The 27,540-nt window shown below is 43.8% G+C and overlaps 1 protein-coding gene, 1 long non-coding RNA gene and 1 other non-coding gene across 4 annotated transcripts; all 3 read right to left on the bottom strand.

Moving 5' to 3' along the window:
* Window positions 1-7,597: 7,597 nt before the first annotated feature.
* On the bottom strand, window positions 7,598-17,206 carry COPS8 (COP9 signalosome subunit 8). Its single transcript, XM_042874998.1, has 8 exons — window positions 17,064-17,206; window positions 14,705-14,775; window positions 13,815-13,863; window positions 12,627-12,759; window positions 11,603-11,710; window positions 11,125-11,187; window positions 9,956-9,997; window positions 7,598-9,064 (listed from the first exon to the last, which is right to left on the bottom strand). The coding sequence occupies exons 1-8, from the start codon at window positions 17,139-17,141 to the stop codon at window positions 8,985-8,987; spliced, it is 624 nt and encodes a 207-aa protein (XP_042730932.1). The 5' UTR covers window positions 17,142-17,206; the 3' UTR covers window positions 7,598-8,984.
* Window positions 14,204-14,275, bottom strand: TRNAP-AGG. Its single transcript has one exon. It is a non-coding gene; the product is annotated as a tRNA-Pro (tRNA).
* A 477-nt stretch (window positions 17,207-17,683) lies between the features above and the next one.
* On the bottom strand, window positions 17,684-27,483 carry LOC122181978. 2 transcript variants are annotated; one of them, XR_006179648.1, is made up of 4 exons: window positions 27,094-27,483; window positions 24,749-25,033; window positions 23,857-24,121; window positions 17,684-23,450 (listed from the first exon to the last, which is right to left on the bottom strand). It is a non-coding gene; the product is annotated as an uncharacterized LOC122181978 (long non-coding RNA). The 2 variants fall into 2 exon arrangements; XR_006179647.1 differs by having other exon boundaries at window positions 17,684-24,121.
* Window positions 27,484-27,540: the final 57 nt, after the last annotated feature.

Below are 27,540 nucleotides of genomic sequence, written 5' to 3' on the forward strand. Positions count from 1 at the left end.
CAAATTCTACTAAGAAAAATAATCTCAAGGGATCAAAGTTCCCTTAAATGTTACAAAAGCATCCCAAAACGAAGCAGGCATTTCACAATAATGGCCAATAAAAGCCAGCTCTCCCCCTCTTCTTCCCCAGCTGAAAACTGACACTGCTAAAGGTGAAAGCCCTAGATTTTTTTCCACCACACAACCAAAGCTGTGCAAAGCCATGACTGTCGCCTTCAATAGAACTATCAGTCCAGGCCTCTCACTTCCAGGCATCGAGAAAACAAGACCAGAGACTTCATCCAAAACACTTGGGTGCTCACAGTAGCAAGCTGTCTTCAGTGTCAGCCTCTTTTTCTCTGCTAGTTTGCTGAGTTCATAGCATCTTTTCAACTACAAGCTTGGGTCAAGGTACTAGTTGGAGATACTACAGTAAAGATGTATGTGTCTGAAGGCAGTTAGAAGTCACTGTGATTAACTTTGGGTATAACTAACCATGAAGTAAGCATGGAATTTTAATGCATCTCTCTCTGTAGCAAGGTTGTATCCAAACAACTGAAAAATACATAAACTTGCTTACAGGTTTTTCCTCATGTTAACAGCCATCCAGGATTTATTCTGCAAGTCTCACAGTCCTCAAACTTCCATTCAGTTCTAGTACTGTTGGTGGTCTTTAGAAGCTTTTCCAAAACATGCCTAGAGGCAGATTTCATTCTTACATGAAAAACAAGTTTTCCTTGATGTTCTAAAAGCACTCAAAAGCCACTTTCCCACTTCATCCTATTCAAGACCATCAGCTAGCTTGGAAACTGGTGTCAGCTGAGCCACATCTATCCAGCCCTCAGGTCATACTTACTGCAGTCTTCAAGCTAACTTTCATGCATTAAAAAAAAAAGTTTTTCTTCTCTTTTCTATTTCCAAAGGTGTGTTCACCTCCAACATCCCAACAGGTCTCCTCATGATCAGTTTAACAACTCAGCTGTGTTCCCTTAAACCCTTAGAACAGCTGAGACCTGGGCAGGCAGCCAAAAGCAGGAAAGAATGAGCCCAGATAAAACCCCCAGGTGATTAGCATTTCAAAAGGCTGTACCATGGGAATCAGCTATTGCAAAGCCAACTAACAACTGGACACACAACACATGGTTTGGTCGAGTTATTTGAGCAGCAAAGGTGGGGAGGAGAGGGGGGGTGGTGAGAACTTTTTGGAATATCCAAGTTCTTCCCACTCTCTCCGACTGCCCCTGAAAACCGCTCAAGAACCAGCGTGTCAAAAGGTGAAGGGACTTTCCTGTGGTCACAGAGCATTTTCCCAACATTAACTCCAAACCTTTGGACAGTATCCGAGGAATTCCTACTGACCTAAGTTTTCCTCTCTAAATATCCAAAGTAGCATATGAGAAGTTCTCACCTTCTGATTTTACTTGAAGTTACACATCACAGCCTGCATTAACAAGCCTGGCTTAGAAATCTGCACTAAGTACCTCAGCATGGGCCTATAATAGTTAATCAAAGTTTAATAGTCCCTTTTAATTAGAGATTTGTCTTGAAACCAGCCAGCATTTTTAACATGAAAGTAGAATTTGAAGTTCAGGATCTCATGGGAGCATTTACTAATCTTGAACTTAACCAGATGTCAAAGGTCCACGAACATGGAAGGGCTGTGGGAGGCAAACAAAACGTTATAATACACCACACAAATCAACGATTCACATCCTTTGTCCTAAAGGAAGCTTTTCATCCACTGACTGCCTGAACTTATGACTAGATGCTTTTTTCTTTTCCCAATGTAAAATCTAGCAAGTAATCTAATAAATAACCTGCTAGAAAACAAGAAAGTTCTTGGACTTGTCAGAATGTAAGCACACAATTATAACCAGTATCCCCCAAGGACCTCTCCAGCAAGCAACAGAATTGGGCAGTTAGTAAGCACATCTGTGTGCTTCCTATTTACCAACTTGAATACCTTTAATCTTTCGAGTACACAGATATACGCTGCCTGCCTCTGGATCCACCTGCAGTAACAAATTCCCAAAGCTGTACCTAAGTGTGCTTCATTTACTTCAAAAGAAGTGTCCAAGTCTTCCCTTCCTCTAGAATTAGAGGTTCAGCAAACTTTTGGAAGTGTTGTATTCAGCTTATCCATGACCTTTATGGTTTTATAAGCCTCAGATATAACTCCTATACATTCTCTCCAACAGCTTCTTTTCTGCATTTTCATCAGCAATCTCACTCAAAGAGTTTAAGCAAAGCATGCCTATATGTTGTTTCAGAATTAAATCTGGTATTGGCTATTTCCAGGGGTACCAGCATTAGCTCTTGCAAGGGCAACAGAAGCTGAATACTCCACTGACCTTGCATCAGCTGCACTGCACTGACAGGCTAAAAATGCAGTATGCATAAGTTGGAACAGCAGAAAGAGACTTGCACAGTTCTCTGTGTTTGGTCGGAATGTGTTACACAATGAGACTTCTACTATGTACAGTTAGTTAGAAGTCCCACAGGTTTATTCATACACTCAAAGTCTAGAAAGAGATCCCAATTAGTGCAGGAAAGCACAGTGTGTGCCATCATCCTTTCCTGAGTTCGTGAAGCTCAGAAGTAACGGACTGTCAGAGCATGTGTGCTTTTCCCCAAGCAAGTTCAGGTCCAAAAACAAAGACAAAGCAATAAAACAGGCTTCATATACATCTCAAACATCTGTCAGATTAAAAACATCTACAAGGCAATGCGCCCTACCTGCGAATCAGAGGTCAAGCCCTGTTCTGTGTGCAGTGATCTACACATCCTCTCAACTCAGGATTCTCATCACATACTTTTACATCAATCTCAGTTCGGATGAGCTGTTGTAATACAAAAAGTAATATACTAGTTGTGATTCAGCACTGTTTGCTCTATCTCAACAAAACAGAAGGCTCATATAGAGCAAAAACTGGGATCCTACTTGTAGAAGCCCTTTCTTTGCAGTTTTGAACACATTCTCAAGCTGAGTAAGAGTACAAGAGAAAGATATCCACACGTCCTGCAAAATTTCAAAATCAATTGTATGCATCCCATTTCTAACACACAAGTTCTGTCATGTTATTTACACTGAGATGTGGCACACAGCCCTAGCAATCCACCTGGAGCTCTTTGCTGTGAAAGCATTAATAACCAACTTTAAAAAGTAGGAAACCAGGAAAGCACATTACTTTCTATTGCTCAACACAAGTATAGTAATGAAGTAGAAAGTTATCCAAGCTAGAAACGAAAATATTTTTAAGCTTGTTTCCCATCACAGACCTGAAAGCCATTTGCTTTTCACTTGTTATTATCTACTGGCTGCCGACTGCAAAGCCATCTCTCTTCTTTTTCTAACATCTGCTTGACACTTGACAAAGGCAAGTTTTACTGTTTTGAAGCAGTGTCTACAACAACCCGAGCTGGCGCTACAAAACCCAGTGCATTGGATTGTTAAAGCAGCCAGATGGATAATAACCTGCATTATTTTCCAATATATCAGCTCCAAAAATACATAAAACCCACAAGGTCCGTAATGAGCACCCAGTGCACTGTTTCTCAGATTTGAGATACCTGTTGTCAAAGTACAGTAGACCATTACCTCAGCATTTATGCACTCTGAGATTTCTGAGTGGAATAACCATTTCCTTTTGGTTTCCACCGCTCCTGACACGAGCATTTGAGTTGTAATAAACAAACTTAGGCTTCTATTTTAACTTTCATAAATAGACCAAAGAAGCTAGTCACTCATTTACTAAATTACATAAAAGTTCCAAGAATGACTAAATGGGAACAGATCTGAAAAAGAAAGCTTCACTGTGGAGCTGCACAATATCTTTCAAGCTCTAGTCTCCACAAGGCTAAGCCCAGAGTAAAAACCCGAGCCTTTCTTTTCACTATAATATGAAATAAATACTTTTAAAGAACAACTACATTCTGTTTGATAATACCAACACCATGTAGAGGCTTCAGGACTGCTTCTGTCAATCCAGAAATACCGGCTCTACAGCAGATGCTCTGAATTGTTTGCGGCTATGGAAATGGAAGGGCCAAGCCAGCCAGCCCAGATAGTTCCTCCTGGGTATGGAAGGAAACACCAGCATGCCACTTGGATGACAGCCCAGCCAGCTCCAGCAGGGAAGGACATAGGCAGAATAAACCAACCGCCCACAATCTTTTTCCAGTTTTCTCCTACTTTCTCCAATTAGGTTTTATTGCACGTTGAGCAGGTGGCTGGGATAGACCTAATGACAACACCATTAGCACTCTGCTTAGGCAGAAGGCTTACAACTACCTTGTGTAACCTCCAGTATTCATTTGAGAAGTTCTGGGAAGTATTTAAGGTGGAAGAAAAGCAGCTAGAGACCTCCAAAGCACAGGGGACCTGCCAGCTATTGCAAACAAGCCCAAACCACAATCACTTCTCATACCACCTGAGGATAGTTTGCACCCTGCTGAGCTGATGCCCTTTCTGCCCATAAAAGGAACTTCCCCAGTGCTCAGAAACTGGACTGGCCAATAGTAAATCACTGCCCACACAGCACAGAGAAGCAACAAAGGAAAACCTGCAGTTCAAAACCTATCCAGATCATAAAAACATAGAAGAACATCAGCTAAGCATAGCGTGCTTTGATTCTGCTGCAGATAATAAAGCAACATCAGTGCTGTTCCCATGCAACACCAAGTAAGCCATTTTTCTACAGGAAAATGAAAGGAAAACACGCTGAATTGAGTAATGAACAGCTCTCACATCCTGAAATATCTACTAAGCTTTGTTCTTCCAGACCAGGAAGAGTTCCCTGAGGACCTTCAGCAGGGAGGCACACTCTGCAACCAAACAGAATTTCTTTCCAAACAGTGCTAATCTTTGAGTTAAAGACATAACAGTTCCATTCAACACAGAAAATGGAAAGGGATCACTGACCTACATAAGAGAGGCTAATGCAACAACAAAAAAAATTGCAGTTACATGTGGGATGCAGATGAAAATGGAAAACAAAGTTGAAATGGAATTTTCTTGTTTTCCAAATCCTTCAAAAATCTCTGCTCCCAACTGAATTCCCAACAGTTTAATCCAAAGGTCCTCCCACTCCAGACTTTCCAGCTCTGCAGACAAAAAAGTCTTTGGAAGAACTCCAAAACCTGCATTACTTGCTTTCATTTTAAAATGAAATGAGACCACGAAAACGTTGCCTCTTCACTGTCGAGATGCAAGTACAGGCTTCAAGTAGCCCAGGTAAGTAGTCAAGTGATAGGAGATCTGTAGGAAATTATTTACACAAGCTGTTTAACAGGGCAGAGTTCTGGACAAAGAAGCACAAAGCTACGTTTGCCAAAGCAGTGAAAGCGTGAACTGAAATCTTTTAACGTAGAGCACATCTGATGGACTGACTCCATTCAGCAAGATTTATTATTGACCCCTTTGAGGCTGCAGTACTTTAGAACAAGATGGGCCCAAGCCAAGAACAGAAAGGAACTCTTTTTTTAAGCAAAGATGCGCAATTTCCACTTTTTCAGTGGCATGTCATTTTTTTTTAATTACACCTTCAAAACGTTTCCACAAAACCTTTCAGAAATGTAGATACACTCACAAACTAAAGAATATGGATTAGAGCAAGCCTAAAGTAGTTCCTGTACCAAGGCTACCTGCTGCCTTTACATAAAAAGAGCTCCAAGCTCCTAGCTGAAGCTTGCTACGATAACTATAGCTTTAAGGACAGCTTCCTCACAGCATTCAGAAACTGCCTAATAAGATTAAGATAACAGAATCACAGAATTGCAGGAGTAGGAAGGGACCTCTAGAGATCAAGTCCAACCTCTCTGCAAAGCAGGCTGCACAGGTAGGCATCCAGGCGGGTCTTGAGTATCTCCAGAGAAGGAGAATTCACAACCACCCCTGGTCCAGTGAGAATTAATTAACCTAGGGTATTAACAGTGCTCATCTTTCTTCCTAGGGACCCTCTGCTAATATGCAAAACCTCCACTTGCCTTCAGCCACTCAACCCAACTGTCAGTTTCATTACTTATCTGCTGTAAATCCGAATTTCCCGATCCAATATTAAAACTACACTCCATCATTTCATATCACTCTGAGCTGGTCCTCTTCCCCACCCTGAGGGTCTGTGGTGTAGTTAAGCTCAGAAAATAAACCATGCCTGACAGCACTGGTCTCCACAGAAGACTAAGACACACTTGGCACTGGCTATAAATTCCCTTCTTAGGGGTATTGTCAATCAGTTGATCACTGCTTTTAAGAGCACTTAAGTTTGACTTCATTAGCTAAATGCATGCCAAGCAAGTTCCTTAAAGCTCTCATGACAGTTATCAACAGTATTCTCCAAAGGCATTCGTTTTTAGTTGTGTCACTAGAGTAAATTAAGACTTATTCCAGTTTTACTCTAAAACATCAATTAGAATCATAGAATCCCTAAGAGTTGGAAGGGACATTAGAAGTCACCTGGTCCAACTCTCCTGCAATGAAGAAGGACATGCAGAGCTAAATCAGGTTGTCCAGAGCCTGATCCAGCCTTGCCTTGAAAGTCTCCCAGGACTGGGCATCCACCAGCTCCCTATGCAACCTGTTCAAGTGCCTCACCAATTCAGTACTTAGTCTGTGCAAGGCAAACGGTACAAAGTCCAGCATTTCATTTGGATCTAAACATCCCTACCTCACCAACATTTAAGATTCCATCACAGAACTAGAGATGCTAGAATTCAGTCTACTCCTCACTTGCTCACTTAAACCTGAATACCAACACAGAGCTAATTAATATCCATCCAAGAGAATCACATGGCATTTGCACTCAAGGAAAAACCAAAGGGAAAAAAAGGAGAAAAGTATTGAGGAAATATGGAATTGTGTTTCGCAGGCAGCTTTGTGTGTACCTTTTCCTTCCCCCCAGGAAGAACCAATAGATGTGGATTAAGCAATCTAATTCACATGCATTTTTTCCAAAACTACACAGTATAACATAGAAAAATACTGCCATGTAAGTGACAGGCCTGTTATATTTGAGGTTATTTACGCTAGCAAAGGCAAGAACGTAAACATTATAAAAGTTAACCAAGAATTCTGCTTGCAGAGATAATACCTTAAAATGCTGAATGTTAAGTTCTTGCTCACCGTGCATTTGTTACCCATCATGTATAGCACTAAGTAGAGGAGAAAAAACCTTGAACATGCATTGATGCACAAACATACTGAAATAAATGTCGCTGTTGTTTTGAGAATAGAGCAGTGCTCGAGAGATGTTAGAACAAAGGCAATCTTAAAAAGGAGTGGAAACAAACAAAACAGCCTGCCATTGTGGCAGTAAGCACAAATAAGGGCAACGAAGATGAAAGCTCTGGAGTAGCTTAGGTGGCAAAGATAATGAAACAGAGCAGCATGGCTAGAAGCATAGACTTCCAGGCATGAAATGGGTTAACTGCACACCAAAAACATAAAGTCACCTTTAGTTCTGCAGCAGACCAGACACTCAAAATGATGATCTTGATAAAACTGGACAGAGCACAAAAATCCAACTACTACATTTAAGACACAGATTACCAGCATCCACCACAAAAAACAAGCCAAACCAGAACTGCACTCAGAAGAAAATTAAAAACGAGGTACACAAGGTCAGTGTAAACATGTTCTTTAATATCACTGAAGATAAGTTTGCATCATATTTAGCAATCCAGGTCCTAGGTTAGTTTCAAATAAATAATCATTTTGACTCAATGTTTACATATAAAGGGAGCTCTCAAAGCAGCAGTGCACAGTTTAGAATTCCTCCCTGCTAACACATCCCCCCAACAAGAGAATGTACAGTAGGTAGTGCACACTGGAAAAACAATCCTAACAGAGCACACCTGACATCAACAGACCACTAAACATGATGTTGAAAAAGGGGGATTAGAAGTGAGTGATGGCATGCACTGCCCTTCCAAGCACCACTATTTTCCACAGTCTTTACCATCATAAGAACGGTAAAAAGCCTGGGAATGCAACTCATCTTTTTGTTTCTAAAATCCACTCTCATCTTAAGCAGTGCTCTGGTATAGGAAATTTATTCCTCAAACTGACATTGCAGCACAAAGTTCTCCTTCTCCTGACTGGCCTCTCCACTCAGGGAAACTGATCTGATTTAGGTAGCTGATTTTTTTTTTTAAAGTCCTTTCCATAACTGCAGAAGTAATTCAGAAAAGTAAAGTAAGCTTAAAGGCAGGTGAGAGCTGTTCGTAGCAGATCCAGGTTCTCTGTACTGGAAAGAACCACACCATGACAGGCTTTGAGAAGGTATATGGTTTCCAAGCAAAATACCTAGTGTCCTATGTGTACTGCAAAATAAAGCCTTCAGAAATAAAACATTTATTCCTCAAAGCAAACCTTTGCCTTTCCTTAAAAGGCTCCAATCATTCTGCCATAAAAATACGCCCAATGTGAAATCTCAATCAAAACAAGAAAGACTCAAACTACTGAGACCAACAAGGAAAAAAAAAAATAGACCAACCATAAGAAAATTGTCAAAGACATCCAAAAAAGTTACTGTAAGTTGCTTTGTTACTGTTTCATCAAAACATTCTCTACAGATGCAGGTAGAGCAGTCTGTCACTTAGCACTTTAGATGAACATCACCTGACCTGCACCAAGCACTGCAGATTGCTCACCACAGAAGGATGTAACCACGTAACATAAACCCCCTAATACCACTAACCTGTCTCATTACTCAATGTTTTCTTCACTTTTGATACACCTGAAAAAAGGTTCTGCATCTCTTGGCTACAAGTCTGTAAAAATAAAAAACCTACTGTGTAATACTGCTGTGTACCTACTAAACAAGTTAAAGGATTGTTTCAATTGCTAGCTTGGCTTTGGCAAAACAAACTAGGATAACATACACTGTATACTTTACACGTTTGAAAGGGGATGCTGCAACATTGAACAAATTCAAAATAGGTCTTAGATTTCTAGAACTGTCAGTACACAGGATTCCCAAATCGCGCTAGACAAAGAAGCAGGTTCATCAATTTTCAAGGAAAGCCACATAGTCAGTCAATCTGGCCAGCTGCTGCTCATTTGGAATTGGTGGAACTGGAGCAGGTTCTAGAAAAATAAAACAAACATTGCATTAATGAAACTAAGAAAGGAAATCAACCATCCACCACAGCAGCAAGGAAAGCTTAAACATGAGACACTGACAGTGCACATACCTAAGTTTGCTCTCTTAACTACACAGCTTTAGCTGACAGATTACTTTTCTGTCATCTGCAACATCAAGTTGTCCAAGAGTTACTAACAGCAAAGGTAACAAGTGCCAGTTTTCAGCATGCTTCCAGAAAATGTGTTGCATATACTGGAATCCATGAATAATGAGGATTGACAGTATCTCCACTTGACTCCTGGAGCTCTTCAGCAGCTCAAGTTGTCATACTGACCATAATAAACCTACTGGGTTATATGACTACCAAAAACACTGCCCAGGTTGTAGAAAAAGGCAGTGCATGTACCTGTATAAATGCTAGCTTAGTAGAGTAAGGATAGATTGGAAGACAAGTGGTTAATACCCACTAAGGTAAGTCAAGGGGTTAAAAACGATTGAAAAACAGAAAGATAAGAAAATGCAATGTAATTTTCCTTCCTAAAAGTTAACAGGCAAAATTCAAGATGGAGCTAAAAGGAACACATTGCTTAGGTCTACAAATGCATGTTAAGACAAGACTGGCAAGCAAAAGAATGATTTTGAGAAGCGAGAATAGCCCTTCAAATTGGCTTGAAATTAAATCTCTAATTTCGACACTCCCAGCAAACATTTTGGGCACTGCTTAAAATGTAGCTTGATACACAATAGGACGAGAAGACAAACATGCAAGTAGCCCAATTATATTTATTTGTAAGGGATGCACATAATTCTCTAGGATTCAAGTCATATTTTGTGGTGCTGATGAAACTCTTTATATTAATCATGCAAGTAAACTGTACACAAACAGGAAATACCTGATGAAGGAATAAATCTGTTAAAGGAAGCTTCCAGTACACCTATAGAAAAATACAACAGAAGTTAGCCCGCTGCACTGATTTTAAGCAATCCATAAACACCAAGCTAAAACTGCATTTAAAAAGGTAATTAAGATTAGGCTTATTCAGGCCAAGGTTTTACTTCAGAGTTAAAACACACAATACTCAACATCCAGCGAACAACACATGCAGCTTCAAAACAGACGACTGCCTCTTTTTGCCCCAGCAGTTGTTTCTGCAACCCATTTTTGGAAGAAGTAGCAGGTGTAAGCAGCTCTTAAAGCAGCTTATTTCACAAGCAACTCAAGGAAAAAGGAACTGGTCAAAGGTATAAAAAAAAAAAAGCTCAGGACTTGGGCTGGTTATGCTTCCCCAGAGAAGACAGTTCCAGCACCTTGCCTGACACAAGCTTAATAAGATGTTCTGGGCTCTGAACACCTAAGAATTCTGCACATATGGAAGATTCTTCCCTCCTCCTGCCCTTAGCTTTATAGATATTAGCTACGTGCCAATTTGACTCTCATTTCCAGAGCTGTACCATACAGCTCAATAGAAGACATCTCTGCCTTCACAACATAATGTTCATCATTCTTTCAGATACAAAACAGCCTTAGATACAACCTTAGGGAAAAAGTATTTTTGCACAAATGCCAATCCTGTTATTAACAGCACGAGAGTTGAAAAGCAAAGGAAATTATACCAACAACCTCAGGTCCTCAGAACAAAGATCTACTAAATCTCTGCCTGAAGTTCAGCTTCTCCCAACAAAAAAGTTCCCAGGTTCGAAAATGGTATATTTTTTGCTCATCTTTATTAAATTAAAACATGTCATTTGAGGTCATCCAACTTATGTTCCACCGAGTCAGAGCCAACAGCAGAGGAGGAGAAGGAGAAACTGTAGCATATCCTGTCTGCTTTTGTTTAAAAATGTTAATTGGAGGATTTAGTTTAACCCAGACTGCTTGTAACCTTAAACTAAACTCACTAATTTGTACTTCCTACACTTGATAAACATGCCATGTTTCACAGCTGCAGAAGTCCACACAAAATATGTAAAAGAATATCATGCAAAATTTTAATTAAAAACTAGCATCCAATTATTAGAAAAAGTGAAATTCAATGTCTAGTGAAATAACAGCTCCACCTACCTGGCTTTTTAGGCATTACCATACGGGTGGAGAAGTCTGCTTGCCAGCCCTGTTCTAATACACCTGGAAAGACATGTTTTTGTATTTGTAAGAACAAACCTTCTACAACTGCCACAAACAAAACAGATGCACCCTAAGATCACTATAACAGCACCTCAGTCCCCTGCTACAAACCCAGGACATTTCTTATGGGCATTCAGATATTTAGTTCAGCAAACAAGCTCTTAAAATAACAGCACATGAACCTTCTCACCTTTTTGTTCACTGGTGAATTGCTTAAACACTGCCACACACAGAAGAGGAAAATAACAGTGGTAAAGCATTTATCCCAAACTCCTATTTGCTAAGCAATTTACCACTATTTACTGCCTCACCAATTTTCTTTATAATAACTTCTGAGTTTGTATGCACGTTGCTATTTACCACCACCTACAGCTCTGACCACGTGCAGAAATCTCAAGGAACTGATACAGGGTACCTTTCACAGCTTCTTCTACAGGGAGCCCAACAAAGGCTGCGAAATCATCTGCGACTATTGAGGTATATGCCTGAGAAACCAGTCCAAAAGCTCGCCTCCTAGTTGCATCTAGAAAGAGAAAAATGCTGTAAACTCCACAGCTAGGAAATCTGACATCATGCTTTCAATTCAAACAGCACAAAACCCGTTTGGATAACCACTAAAACCTCCAAGTTCTCCTTCCCAACAATTTATTCAAGTCTCAAGTGTCCCAGATAGAGACAACAGCTTGCTTATGCCATGAGAAAATCCCTCAGGGATAGCATCTCATCTCCAAATGCAGTTTGGGCACGACCATTCACAGGCAAACTGCAGTTTGGGAAAGTCAGCTTTGGATGGTATTCACCACTAGAAATAAACTTGCCTCAAATTGTTCAAAACCATAGAATCATTTTTAAAAAATCATTAAAAAATAGCAATTAGTCACAACTATTCACGCCTTCTTTCCCCCCAGCAGGTCTGCTTTGATAGCAAAGCATCTGCAAAGCAGTTGTGCCTAAAACCACAGAAAGCTGCTTACTGCAAAATATTTCAGAAGTTTCTTAGCAGTCTGCAGTGCCCTCTAGTATCAAGTCTGGTTATGTGCACGTTAATATTACACAGACTATACATGCTTTTGTTTAAAGCCACCTTTAAAAGAAACTTTTATAAGCATCACAAGGTTCTGAAATGCCAAACCAAACTGCCAACACTCTTGGTTAAATGAGTTTGACCAAGTTGTGTATCTAACAGTCCACTGTGCTATCACAGAATCAAACAAACTGCATTTGAAATTCCAAGAAGAGCATACAACAACATGCAGTTATAATCAAAAGCTTTCTGTAGTGAGCTTCTCTCTTATACTCAATACCTAAAATCCTCTAAGTAAAACAAAATCTCGGCATCTTTCTTGACCATATTGGATTATAGCAATTCCAAGTAGTCACTTGCCAAAAGCATCCACAGATAACATCAGGTTATGTGCTAGCAGGAGCTCAGTTTGTACCTCTGAGTGCTTCCATGATGGGTTGAACAGTCTCAGACCACTGATGTGCACTGATTGTTGTATAGATTCCTGGGAAGTCTCTTTGCCAGATTCTTTGTCCTACCGACCAAACTGCACCAAGCTCAGCATTTGCCTGTTGTGACAAAAACAGTTAATCCAGAGCTGCCTATCCTCTACAATGAGGGTTCTGTACAAACTCATTCCTACCGCCTTCCCTTCCCCACCGCAAGCAGATATCAACACACGTAATGATGAAGAGAGGAGCACTGGGAATTCTTGTTTTAATAACTACCATTGCTGCTAATTCCTGACCCATCCTTCTGCCAAAGATTACCACCCACACGAGCAAAGTCTGCTCACAGCAGCTGTATCAATTCAGGCTGGCAAAGCAGCTAAAACCACAGAGGATAGTTTGTATTCAGACTGCCGACTGGAGTTGCCAGAGGACAAGCACAGCTTATTTTCTCCTCAAAGAGATGTTTCCTTCTTTAATGTAGGCTTTACAGAGTGCAGATGTTGTTTGCATCATGAAAACAACTTAGCTTGAAAGTCTTGAATGTGGATCACATTTAAAATGGTACCATGCTCACTACAACTGCTTTCCCACTGATGGTTTTAAGGGCTGCTACTGTGTTGCACATTGGTCAACAGGTTCAGAATGAACAGCAATCTACCAGAAGAATAACCAAACACCGGTGTGGGTAATAGAGTAATATCTTTGATTTATGTAGCTAAAGCCTCAAAATGCATCTTGGATCCAAAGGAAGTGCAAAATGAAGTGTCTTCAGAGTTAAATTTGATGGTACAACTAACATCAAGTTATAATTCACTGCACAAGTTATTCTGCATCTTCACATAGAGTACAACTGCCCAGAATCAGATCTTCAGACCAGAGTCACTGCTTTCCTCCAGCTGACTACCCTTTATTGTGAGGCTTTCTAATAAAAACTCTAGGTTTAGAGAACTCTATGTCATGAGATTACTTGAGAAGGACAAGAAGCAATAGTCAGATTCGCAACTTGAAGATCTTTGGAAGACCAGCATGCCACCTGCTGGTCGTTTGTTCATGGCACAGAACCAAGCCCGAGGCTACTTAAACAGAAACCTCACAGACGAAAAAAAAAGTCACTGTTTTCAAGCTTACATGAAATTGCTTCAGTATCAACTGGAATTTTAAGAAGTACTTACAGATTTGATAGCAGGAGGGATTCTCTTCCAAAGGTACCGTGCATTGTTCCTAAAGAAAGTTTAAAAGACTTCTCAGTGCTTTTCCTGAACACCTCCCCCCACCAGTCTATGTGTATTTATATGTAGTTATAAATACATACACATACCAATGTACTGATATATTGTAAAACAAAAGCTTAAGAGCACGAGCTAAAAATGAAACACTAATATTATCTGTTAATGGTACAAGTTCTGTTAATGGCACGGTTTTATAATACCAGATCAAAATTCATTTGAATTAACCTAATCAGCAACCTCGGGACAGGATGGAATTCGCCCTGGGAGAATGATAGAACGGCTTAGATTGCACGGGGCCTTTCAAGATCATCTAGTTCCAACCTGGAAAAGAAGGGCTCGTCCGGGATTTGAACCCGGGACCTCTCGCACCCTAAGCGAGAATCATACCCCTAGACCAACGAGCCGACAGGCTCCACACGCAGCAATGTTATGTACTCTGCCTAATTAACACCACTTCAATAAGGTTTGGAGTGGAAAGAATTGCAGCCTTAAAAAGCTGCAAGTCAAAACATTGAAACATTCAACACTTTCCAAAGGAGCCAGATCCAGAAGCAACTTTCAAAACTCAACTTGTTTCCCTGTGATCAGGGAGAGCAGGGAAATGCCAACATAGAACTCTTCCTGACAGAGTAAAGGTAGAAAGATTTAATTTGGTTATTGTTTGGATGTTCTTTTTTTAATCTTGTTTATTTTAAGTTGACAGCATTTACCTCACATTGTTTCATATTGTTATCACAGACTGACTGTTAATCCAGTAACTCCATATCAATCTGGGTCAGGCTAATAGTAACAAATCCAATATCTGAGGTTAAAGATTAATAAGAGCCACTTACATGTCATTATACAACAGGTATAAAGCTAGAAGTTGGCCATAAACAAGGGGTGTTGCGATTCCTCCAGGAGCCTAAAGAACAAGTGCAGATCACTGGGTTACGTATTTTAAAAGCAGCTGAGTAAAACAGAGCATTTCAAGGGAGTTTTTTTGTATCAGGCAATGGCTGCAGACAAGTCATTGGAGGCTTATATGCTTCGTTTACAACAGAAGTTATCACAACACTTTATTAATACAGCTGTACCTTTATGACAAATAACTTGCATATGCCAGAAGTTTCACTTATAATGCTTACTTTTTTTTTGCCATAAGAAAAATCACATACTTCCATACCCCAACATCCTAGCTCTAGCTCACAGAAGCAGCAACCAACTTCATGCTTTCTCAGAACCACCTCTTCTAGTCAATAATGTCATCTCCTCGTCATCTATCTTGACCTCAGCTTCAGCTCCATTCAGGGAACACCACACCAGACAGTTTCTTTGCTCATTTGAGCCTCTTAAAAATCCCAGCCAAGCTCTGACACTAACCACACTTCAGCAGACCTCATAAACGATATGAGTGAGAAAAGAACTGTAATGAATTCATAAAACCTTGAACATCTACCGTTGTTAAAAAGATTGATAAGTAAAGATTGATAAATAGCTGAAAAACTTATTGGAAAAGGGCAGTGCAGAAAGGACTCTGAGAAAGCCAATTATGCAGCCATTTCATTTACTTACACCTGCAACTCACAGGTCGACCAAAGCCAAAAGGAGATGATCAGCTGAGTCATGAAGGAGGCACCATCTCCAGCTATTCTGACACCATTCCCAGGCATCGTTACCCACCTACAGATACAACAGTCTCTGCAGGTGTTGCAGCAGGGAAGCAAGGAAGGGATGCCAAACTCTGGGATGCAGAAGCAAAGCCCCAAACCTCCTGGGCTCCATTCCTGACACCCAGAAGGCAGCCCACAGGTCAAAGCCAGGACAAGGCAGGCTCAAACCAGCTGCCTAGGCCAGACAACAACCACTGCTCTGAAGGCTATTAAATTCAAATGAAAAGATAATGGCATATATAGAAATAAGCTGTAAATGAATTGACATTTCCCAGTGGGAATCCATTTAGTACAGCAACTTAATACACTGTCTGAGGAGCAGCACCACTTCATTACCCTAACTATCCCTCTCCTCACGCTTCCTTAATTAACACCTGCACTGTAAGTGCTGTCCAGGTGCTCCTTCGAGGATCTGCTCAGCTATACAGCTTCCAACTAAAACACACAACTCTTCCACGTAGTACAAGGGTACACTTCTTCACTATACATGTGCACCCATCACCTGAGGACTGCCCCTATTTCCAGCACAGCAGCTCCTCCACAACTTCATAATGCCCCTCCACTGAATTAGGGGCATACTAAGAAGCTGCAGCACCATGGCAGAAGCATAAGGATGCACCTGAGCTCAGCAGAGAAACAAGAAATTGAAACTGAAGATTGTTTTTTTTTGTTTCCAAGTGAGGCTCAGCACTGCAGAACTATTAGCCGTGCCTCCTTCCATTTAAGGATTATTCTTTCCCCTTTAAAACTCTGCTGCTCATCAACAGCAAGCTGAAAAACATTAAGTCCCACGAGCACAAGCAAACACTGACTACATCAACTCTCTCTTTTCAGTTGTTAAGATAACAGAATCTAAACTCAGAACCACTAAAGAGTATGCAAAAGGGGGGAAAAAAATCAGATTTGTCTTTTCTTTCAAATCACTACAGTAGGATGCACAAGCTTCACGTTTAGAAAAGTGCCACAAACTTCACAAGACGCCTCCTGAGAGCTCTATGGATATCACCAAAGAATGGGTACTAGCATCACCATAGCAGCATCTGCATTTACCACAGGATTTTGGTATTATGTTTATTAACACAGTACTATGAGATATTTGGGTTGCTGCAACACAGCCATTGGAGAAGGGGCAAGAAGGTGGAAACTGTTCACGTTTATCGGGGTTATGACGATTTGTGTGTGGGGAACTCCTTTTGTTGATCTAAGCTCATGAACACCGAGTGATGAATGCTGATCCATGTCGGCCTTAATGATAGGCCAGCGCTGCACACAATCAGATTCGGGGACTCTTCGCACACCCAAACTTAGAACAGCACACAGGAAGTTCCCAAAGCAGACCCGCTATCCGAAGCCTCACAAACCCAGACGCAGCTCTCCCTGCCCAGCTCGCTGCCCGTCTCCTTCCAACACCTCTCTTTCCTCAATCACACGGCACACGCACACAACCGGACCTCCCTCGCTTTTCCCCGCCAGTTCCGAGGCGCTTTCCGCCACCACACGCGGCCAGCTCGAACCCCAGCCCCGCAGCGGCCCCCCGCACCTCCAGCTCCTGAGTCTCGCACTGCTCCAGCAGCTTCCTGAAGCCGAAACCGCCCTCCGCCATCACCGCCACCGGCATCCTCCCGCGGCCACAACTGCCTCCCCTCTGGCGGCGGCCGCGCCTCGGCGTCACTTCCGTCTCAGACATGGCGCACTTCCGCCCTCGAGAGCGCAAGCCACCCCTCTCTCTCTCTAACTCTCCTATGCTCTGGGGGACTTGGGGGGGGCGGGGAAAAAAAGCGGGGGGGGGGGGGGGGCGCGCGGCGCTGATTCGGGGCGGGGGGGGGGGGGTTGGCCTTTTCCTCTTATTTCCCTGCGTCTGGGTGCAAATGAGTGGCTGGGTTCCGCTCTCACGCCTTGCCTATGGGGTGATGTGTAAGAGGTATTACACGTGGAATGTATAGCATGCTACAGCCCATATACTTGTGTGTAGGATATAATATTCACGTGCGTATCTCAATACCTATCTTCAGGTGTATCTATTTACCTCTTCCATCTCCATACGTATCTTCATATGCATCTCTCTATATACTTTCTCCATATCTGCACACATATAGGAGATACACATATATATATATGTATAAACAAGATGTAGGATACATATATCCAGAGTATATCCATTCAAAAGTGGCAAAAATGGGGTGTCTCTCCCTATATATCCTATAAGTGTATCCTATTGATGATATATAGATGCATACTTGCAAGAGAGGTAACACCATAACAATCCGCCAGGATAAACGTGAAGTAAAGCAGCTTTGTTCAGATAAATGCCAACGCAGATTTAGCTGTGTGCCCACAAAAGGTCACCCTGGGTCCCACTGGCCGTGCTGGGCTTGGGCAATGCCGCGGCTCCTGTATGCTGCCGGACGATGCTCTTGCATTAGGAAAAACAGACAAAATTGAGTGGTGAGAGCTTTCCGCGAGAGGGCACCAGCTGCAAAGGAAATGCATAAAACCTGGGGAGGCAGGAAGGTGCTTTTGCTGTTCAGTTCATCTTCTGACCACCTCCAAGTGTCCAGCTGTCCACAGCATGCCAGAATCTCGTTCTGTTTTGGGGCAGCCAGGCACCTTTATATAAATGTATACAATAAATACATACATTATTTTTTACAGTCTTTCATTAAGCTTCTGGGACAAGGGAGAAGGTGTTGCTTTTCAGTGCTGTTAGCTGAGCTTCCCAAAACCACCAGAACCACAGATTCCGTGCAAGCAGTATAGCTAGAAATGCCCCTTTCTTCTCCATTTCTTGTTTTATTTCTGCCCTCTTTCTCTCTGCTTTTCACCCTCCTCTTTACCACCTCTCCCATACCCTGCAGCCATGCTGGGACAGCTTCCACCCAGTGAAGAACAGCCTCTGGAAGTGAAATATTTCATGGAAAAATACAAATCCAGCCCAAACCTGCCCTGTTGCAGACCTGCAATGCTGCTTCTCTCTCCGCTCCAGCTTTTCAATAGCTGCACAAGGATGTGATAGCATTTCTGGGAAGGAAACGTGATTTTTTTTGCATCTTTTACATTTCTCACATCACCTCTTCTTCTCTGGGCTGAACAACCCTCAGCCACTCCTCACATGCATTGCCTCTGGAGAGCACACACACCCCAATCTCATCTCCATCTCAGCTCCAGCAGGATCCATCTATAAATCCCAGCTCCCACAGGCTGTCCCCTCCCATGTCAACTGATGGCCTGGTGGGCACCAACTCGTATCTCCAGACAGTGACTGAGATGGGTCAGCCCAATGGTAGTCACAGGCTCATCTGGTTTTTTTGGGAGCTTCTCTTTGATTTAAGCACTAAAAATCTGGCCCCTGGCAAATCTGGACAGGTTAAATTAATGGGAAATCTCTTTGGCTTGAAAGGATCGTGGTTCTGCTCTTGGCCCGTGGGATTGGAAAGCACTTTAAGACTTGGCTTCCAGCTGTTGCAGAAGTATAAAGTATATTTAATGTGATTTTTATTCAGCTCCTTATGGCAACGACGGCACGAAAATCTCAGAAACTCATTTACACCCACTATGAATCTTAATGCAGGGGTGGAAATGGGTTCGAGTTCTGCAGTACTGAGCATCCAAAGGAGCTATAGGTTGTTTTCAAAGGAGGCTCAGGCCATTTCCAAGAGCGATTGCTGGGGGTGTTGTGGCAGCTCTGTTTTTCCCCTGCCGCTTTCGTGTGCTGTCTGGGATCTGAAGGCACGCACTGCAATGCTGATGACTAAAGGTTTCCCTTTCTCATCTTGTTCAAAAGCTTTTCAGGGGAACAAAAGAATGGTGATGGGAAAAATAAGATGTAGCACAGTGATAGGGAACAATAGGGAAGTTAATTTAATGTGAAAGTTAAAGAAAATGATGGTAAAGGGTCAAGTTGAACTTCTCCACACCCTTCCCCATCTCCTCAGTACCCTGATTTATATTAGCTGTGTCTGACCCGAACGAGGGCTGTGCCTAAATACATTATTTCCTTCCATGACATCAAAGCCTGCTTGATGCTACCCGCTGCCATCAAAGAGGACAAACACCTTGTTTTTATGAGCTGTGCGGGGCGGAGAGGAAGCAGTGAGTGGCTGATGTGCCCGAAGGAGGCCATTTCCTACACCCAGCCCTTTTCCGAGTGCTTACAGCCTGCAACCACTTTACCCTCTTGTAATATTGCAGCCAACCCAAACAGCTCAGGTCTGCTTTGGGAATGCCCTGACACAAAGATGCTGAGTCCGCTGCTCTGGCATTGGGGCAGAGCATCCAAGAATATCCCCAAGACTGGGAACACTGCTAAGAAATTCTTTTTCCCAATCATTAAACCCAACGTTGTTTCATTTTCACAGGGCATTGTGAATTTAAGGTGCTGCTTTGCATCACATGGCGCTTGGTAGACAGGTGTTTACAGCAGTGTGCAGGCATGGCATCATAATCAAAGGAACGTGCCTAAACCAGAGATGCTGGGCAGCAGTGGGGGGACAAAAAGGAGATCCCACCCTATTCTTCCCACTATTCTCAAGTATGGCCGAGGAAAAAGTGGAGCGATTGCTTCTGCCAGCAGCTCTGCAGGCACAGGCTGCCCTTTCTTAACCTGCAAAGGGAAAAGGAGACCCTGTGTGTACTTAACCTAAACTTTGTTTTTATGACTCTCGAGGCATGTCTATGCATTTTCCTGTTTTTGCTTTGTTCCACGGGATCCTCAGCCAAGTTTCTGTCCCCTTCCAAATAACCCTGGCTCCTGAGCCAGCAATTCTTGCTCTCTACATACTTCAGTCCTCTACGGTGAAGACATTCGGTATCTTTGAACAGCATAACATCTCTTCTCTCCACCATCCACCACTCAACTCACTTGCTTAGAAATACCCCAGGTTTTGAGGAAAGGAAAAGAGGAAATCCCTGGTCCAGCAGAGGGGGTTTGAGGGGAGAAACAGGAGGATCTTCAGTGCAAAAGGGGAAATCTGGGGGGATGCAGGGGGATTCCTTGCGCAGCACAAAGCGTTTGAGTGATGGAGTGGGGCACTCAACTCCTGCAAACAATCCCTGTGCAGGAGCCCCCCAGCAGTGCCTCTCCTACCCTTATCAGCAGGATGGGATGCATGGGGCACCCCAGGGGTGCTGCTGGCACTTGGAGCTCAGGGAGCTCCTCAGTGACTCTGTTGACAAACTGGCTTGTGCTTGGCCAGCCTTTAAACAGCTCAGGCTCTGCCTAAAGCAACCCCACATCATCATCTGTGTGAGGTGGGACAAGCATCCTGTACCAGCAAGGGAGATGCTCTGCTATGAACCTCCCTGCCGGGTTCAGCATCCCACATCCCAACAGGAGTGTGATGCATTGCCATGCCTCCCAGGGCACGCTTTTAAAACCATTAATCTCCTGTTAAAAACACCTGTTCCCCCTACGAACCCAGTGGGATGGCAGGAGAGCATTTTGGAGAGCGTAATAAAAGACACGATTAGAAAGGCAGGCTTTCATCTGCGGGAGGTAAGGAGTTCAGGCAGCTGTGCCAAAACCTCTCACGCAGTCACTTCTCCTACAGCAGCATCCTAACAAAGAGGATCTTGTGTCCACGATGCCTTGTTACAGCCCCTTCCCAAGCCCCGGCCACCTGTCCATGATGTTCAAGGTTCCTTGCCCATAACATCCAACAGAATCAGATTTCACGGCCCCAACGCTTGTGACCAGCTCCCGGGCTTTCCTTTCTGTGACCCAAAGCCTGTGCTGCAATGGCCTCTTTGTGTGTTGTGGCTCAGGCTGCCAACAGCTGGTTCACATCCAGATGTGGCCCCACATATGTGGCTGAGGATTTCCTCATGGTGTGGGGACCTTCCAGAGCATCCTTTCAGACCTGCCTATGTGGGCCCACAAATGGAAACATGGTGCTCATTTGCTCTTTGGATTCTGAGGATCAGCTCAGAGCTGCATCTTGTTGGCAGGATCCACCAGCCAGAAGTGGCACTGTGACTCCCAGAAGCTGCAGACATCACTGTATCTAGCCCTGGGGACTTGTGGGTGTTGAAGTAGCACGAGTGCAATGCTGACATCCTGCTGCAGCTTGCTGTCTGTTTTCATTGCCAGCATTTCCCCTTTCTGAGCATTTGCACCATATTCACTTGAAAAGCTCAGCAGACGAGAAGCCAAGGAAGCAGGATTCCAACCACAGTCAGCAAATGCCTTGTGCTGCATGCAGGTGCATCTCCACCTTGCTAATGCAGCTGTGTTCAGGCTGGAACACAGTGCTCAGTGTGCAGGACACATTGCGCTCAGTCTGGAAGCAGACCCTCTGGCCAGCAAACACAGAGGCTTTTATCTTGTGTTTAGAAGTGGTTAACCTTTGTGGTTTTAAACCTCCTTGCTGGGTTTGGTATATGCATGTAGCAAGGGGACACTCTCAGGTCATTACAACCAGGGGTGCAAGCACAGGAGCAGGTAAGTGGAAAGCTCAAACCTGAACTACACCAGACCAGAAGTCCAAACAGGACTGGTGCTGACCTTGCCTTCCAACTGGCCCACTTTGAGATCCACACGTAATACAAAGACATCTCAACCATTATCTATGCTGTCACAGCACAGGAAAGGTTTCATCTCAACAAGACACCTGCATCATTTAAACCTGGAAGAGCTGACGCACTGAAGACTGCACTGCATGGGAAGCTTTCACCTTGGCAGGAGCACAGAAAGCAAACCAACAGGTCCTTTCCATCCTGAATTTCTCTGAGTCTTTGTAGGCAGGACTGCGGGGGAAGCACTTCATGAAACAAGAACAGGAAAAATTAGCTCTTCTGGTCTTTTGCCACATACTTTCCATAAATGCTGGAACAAGGCGGGTCTGAAAAGGAAGTGAGATGGATACAAAGCAAGAGGAAAAAAGCTTGGTGACAGAAATCTACCTCCACCAGACATGCCACATAATAAATATTTCACAGGGCAGGCTTTTCATCCAAGTCTCTGTGACGGAGAGGTCTTGTCCCACCTCTGCATCCATCACTTCCTCTGCCAGGATGAGAGGATGTCCCCAGCACTCCCCTTCCATCCCACGCAGGACATCTTCCTGGCTCCCCAGGAAACAGCAGGTAAAAGCAAGAGTCCTGCAGAGCCTCTTCCTGCAGTCTTTTTGCCAAATAGTGCGCCTGGGACCTCTCAACATGAAACAGAGTTTGCTTCTCCCAGCAGAAGTTTTTCATTAGAGAGGTTTGGGTTTTACGACAAGCTTCGTACATTCCTACAGATATTTTGTGACTTGGTGATTTCACATAAAATGAAGCTTTCTAAGAAAAGAAAAGACAGAGGAGAGCAAATGGAGAAGGCAGTACCAAAGAGCAGACAAGTGTGCATAGGTTGGATAGTAACGCTCTGCAATGGCGTTTGGGCACCAGGAGCCACAGATACAACAAGGATGCTCCCACAGCATTCATATAGGGACTAAGCATTGTCAGAAGAGGTGCACGAGGCAAAAAGGGAGTAAGGTTACATATAGGTCTATGTAAGGGTGGGTTTCCCATTACTAGACACACATGAATCCACTGGTACTGTGGGACATCCAACAGGGGCAGCTTGCAGCAAGTTGGCATGGGGTAGAGAGATGCAGCCACCATAATCATGTTGCAAATTTGCCTCCTTGCTGGGAAGGATAAGGCTGGGCATAGCCAGCTGGAAAAGATCCTTGAAGTGCTGAGTACAGGCTTGCCAGGCAATTAGCATTGCTATTGTCCACACTGGTTTACTCCTCTCACTGTGGGTTTTGTGTCTTCTTAATCATATCTTGATTGGCCTGATGGGAGGATGGGTCTGCAGGATTTGGGGAGTGCTGACGTGGGGTCTGTGCTCTGCTGGAAGTGACTGGTTTGATATCACTAATGGGGCAGTGGTGTGGGGAGATGGGCTTCTAGCATGGGCTGGGACTTCAAATCTAAAAGGAGCCTAGTAATCAATAAAGGGAAGTTGGTTAAAAGACTGGAACAATAGCATTCAGCATTAAAACAATTCCCAGAGCCATGCACACTCCATAAACGTGTGAGTTTATGACAACAACAGCAGCAAGAGTGCAACTCATAACATTGCCCTTTCCTCAAACGGGTTCCAGACTGACAATAAATGAGATCCCTAAGTTCTGCTTTTAGTTCTGCCTGTGAGCCAGAACAAAGCATTGCACAACCCCAGCAGAAAAGGCTGGGCCTCAAGGGCACCCCAATGCCAACGTCCTTGGAAAACCAGCAAGCTCCATCCCGGCACTCACGTTGGAAAAGGTGACCCATCCCAGCCCCACAGGGGAGAGCAGAGCAACGAAAGCCTCACTTCATCTGCCAGACATCTCAAGCAGAATTACCTTCTGATGAAAGCATCTCTGCTGACATTTTTTTTTGTCTTCCGGAAAGCAATGAGAGCGGAAAAATATCCATTCAAAATGAAACAGAAAGTTGCTCCTTTTCACCTCCTTTGTCTTCTGTGGAAGAGTTCAGTGAAGTTTCCTTTGCAAAATATTTTTCTTGCCCTTGCAGTTGTTTCAGCTCTCCCGGCTGCTCTGATTACTTACCACCTCCAGAGTTCCTGTGACATTTATTTAATGATCCCAAACAGCCCACAAGTGAAAGCTGAATGAAAAGAAAGCGTAACATTAGCAAATTATTACCAAGTCATTTCCACCTTCTTTGAATGCCAGTCTCACTGTGAATTTTTTTCTCCATATTAGCCTAGTTAGTCAGTTTTAGCACACTGGTACATACTAGCTTGGCACTATCACGCCTGTCAAACCTTGGCCCATTTGCCAAACTAGATGATCACTGTGGTCCTTTTCAACCCAGGCCATTCTATGATTCTATGATCTGTCCCACTCAGAGGGCTGGGATGTGAGCTGGGGGGCACACAGCAGCAGCGCTGCTCAGGATGGGACCCTGCTGGAGCCCTCCTCAGGAAGGTATTTTGGTGTGGACCCAGCAGCTCCACAGTTCTCTGGCTGCTGGTGCAGCTATTTAATTTAAGCCACAAAGCTATTTATTCTGTCAGAACACTGCGCTTTTATTAGCCATTTATTTACAGTATGTGGCATTCCCCGCGTGCACAACCTGCTCACGAGCACAGAAGGAGGCTATTTATTTTGGAGTCTTGTCTAATTTACGCTAACTGTGGATCAGGGACCCATAAAAAGGCTGGCAAGCAAAGCAGAGCCAGGCTGTGGGCTCTGGCTACATGGCCACAACAAGGCACCATTCATCACTCACCCATAAACACGCTGTGATGGCCATGGCCTGGGAGCAGATCTGGCCAAGGTGGGTCTGTTTTTTAATGCTTGCTGCACAAATAGGTGTGTGTTGGCTGCCTTGGGTTGCTCCATGTGCATGAAAGTGCCATTGCCACAGCAGGGAGCTTTTACAAGCCACACGTCACTGCAGCCAGCCTCCCTGCTTTGTCCATGAAGACACAACTCCAAGTGCCCAAGGCAATTTAGAGCTCAGTTTCCATCTACTGAAAGTACAGAAGGGGGAGAGACGCAGCCACGTTTCAACCTATGAGAGCAAAAAATAAAGAACGTGGTGATTAGGAACTGTTCTACAGCATTTCCTTCTGCAGCACCCCAAAGCATTCTCAGGGAGCCCTGCAGTGCCAAACTTCTGAGCAGAGCAACAAATAATCACTGTTTAGCAGCCTTTTGTAATCCACCCAATGGTTTTTAAATAAACTGGATGGAAAATAATGGAGATTTCAGGCCCTGGAACCCATTACTCTTGCATGCCAAGAGCAATGCCACTAAGTGCAACAAGGACCCTGAAGTTAATGAAATTCCTGCCTGAGCAAACTTCTGTCATGCTGTTCAGTAAAATGACTTTGTGCATCATAAAAGCAACATCACTCAAACTGTTAAAATGCCCTCTGTGTAACGTAAGGCAAAGGCACAGGAGGAATGTATTTGTTAAATTACATATAACCGGTCATATATATTTAAAATATATCTTTATTAGGTTACTGGAGGTTGTTGAGTTTAAAGCACGATGGTGGATTGATCAACTGCTGTGCCAGTGAAACAAGTCTCCCGTTTGAATAGAAGGCTGAAAAATTTTAACTGATTTCCATACAGAACAGCAATCCATCACCCCACCACGCCTGGAAAGGTTCCATTTCTAGAGCAGCTTTCTGTGAAAGTGCTTCATTGACAGTCAAATGAATAAATAGCTCAACCACTTCAAAGTCCCCAAAGGAGCATTTGTTTGAAGAAGGCATTTTTGACAACAGCATCCACCCTGTTTCCAGAATTCCTCATAATCCTCCACACTGACTGAAGCTCTGTTTTGCACGAGAAGAGAATTGTAGGGAAAAAAAAAAAAGCCTTCCAGACGGCTCTAATTAAGATTTGTCCTGATTAAATACATTTCCAGAGCTGGATTTTTGAAGTCCTACCCTCAGTCCAAGCGGAACCAGCTGCAAGTCGAATGTGGACTGAACTTGTGAGCTTTACTGGCCTTTGGATGTCTGTGCAGGGGATGGAGTTTGGCTGCTGGCTGGCATCTCACCTGCTGCATCCTGCACTATGCCAGAGGATGCACGGGACCGACTTCACTTCTGCTGGATGAAGGCTGGAAGGTCTGGGAATGCACATCTGAAGGGCTGACTGACTCGTTTCAACCTCCACTCTCCCCCTCCTTGAAGTTTTTAAAGAATTTAGCTGGAATTTATTTTCGAGATCAGCTACGTGCAGTGCCTGTGAGTAATCTACCCTGGCTACTTCCAGGCATCATTTATCATTTTCCCCGCTCCTTCGTTAATGGAGCTGCCCATAAAAGATCCAACAAGCCAGCAACTTGTTGTGCCAGTTCACATCCACGGAGCAGGTGAGACCAGAGCTTCATCTTGGGCATATTTGGAGCTTTCACTGCTTTTGGACCAAAACCCCCAGGACCAGCAGCAAAGCTGTTGATACACACTGATCACAGAAACAAAATCATCCCCCTTGGAGGATGCTGGTATGCTGTTGAGCAACAAAGGCATGGAAAGTATTTCCAATTGCAGGTTGCAGGGAGGTTTCTTGGAAGCAATCACTTCGCTGGTCTGATTCACTGACATAAACCTGGAGGGCTCGCTGTGTTTCATCTCCCAGCTGCAGCTGTCACCTCCTAGGTTACGTCTGGCTCCTGACTGAGCACTGTGCAGACCCATGGGTGCAGCAGGGGCCTTGCAGTGGTCCTAAAGCATCCCACTGAGAGGCAAGCACCCCAAAAATCTCAGCACTGTGTGAATTCAATCTTAGAATAGAACCATAGAACCATAGAATGGCCTGGGTTGAAAAGGACCACAATACTCATCAGTTCCAACCCCCTACTGTGTGCAGGTCACCAACCAGCAGACCAGGCTGCCCAGAGCCACATCCAGCCTGGCCTTGAATGCCTCCAGGGATGGGGCATCCACAGCCTCCTTGGGCAACCTGTGCCAGTGCTTCACCAGCCTCTGCGTGAAAAACTTTCTCCTCATATCTAACCTAAACCTCCCCTGTTTCAGTTTAAAACCATTCCCCCTTGTCCCATCCACCTTATAAACAGCTGTTTACATGCTCCCTGAGCTGTGTGTTACTCACCTCTCATTGCACTCCAGCCTCCATCCTCAGGCACTGCCCTATTGCTCTGCACACCCATCCTAGGGCTTGAAAAATACGAGCTGTCAAGAGCAGGCAGATGGAAAAACACCAGCAGGAGGGTGGCCAGTTGATGTCTTTAACACCTGTGGAGGTGTCAGCCCAGAGGATGGGTGGAGGGATGGACACCGTGTGCCTGAGATCACAGCACAGCCATCTCACCATGAGCCCCGCTCCCCTCGCAGGCATCTCTCCAACACACCATATTTTTTGCCAAGGGCTTAAACCTCCGGCAGTTCTTTTCACAGTCTTCTCCATCACCTCTGAAAATACCTGAGGCTGATCTTGAGCGGATATCAGAGCTCAGAGAATAGCTTTAAAAGGCAGAGGAAGGGAGACTGTCAAAAACAGAAAGAAACAAGAGTGGGGCAGAGGCCTCCTGGAGAAGGT

This window comes from Lagopus leucura, unplaced genomic scaffold, assembly GCF_019238085.1.
Source record: "Lagopus leucura isolate 7727_CA_CO unplaced genomic scaffold, USGS_WTPT01 Super-Scaffold_100012, whole genome shotgun sequence".
Taxonomy (NCBI): domain Eukaryota; kingdom Metazoa; phylum Chordata; class Aves; order Galliformes; family Phasianidae; genus Lagopus; species Lagopus leucura.

Excerpts from the sequence above, each read along its gene's own strand:
- COPS8 (XM_042874998.1), bottom strand. The coding sequence starts at position 17,141 with ATGCCGGTGGCGGTGATGGCGGAGGGCGGTTTCGGCTTCAGGAAGCTG. Across the intron at positions 9,998-11,124 it reads GGTAATGCCTAAAAAGCCAG|GTGTACTGGAAGCTTCCTTT; the intron begins GTAGGTGGAGCT and ends ATTTTTCTATAG. Across the intron at positions 9,065-9,955 it reads CAGATTTATTCCTTCATCAG|AACCTGCTCCAGTTCCACCA; the intron begins GTATTTCCTGTT and ends TTATTTTTCTAG.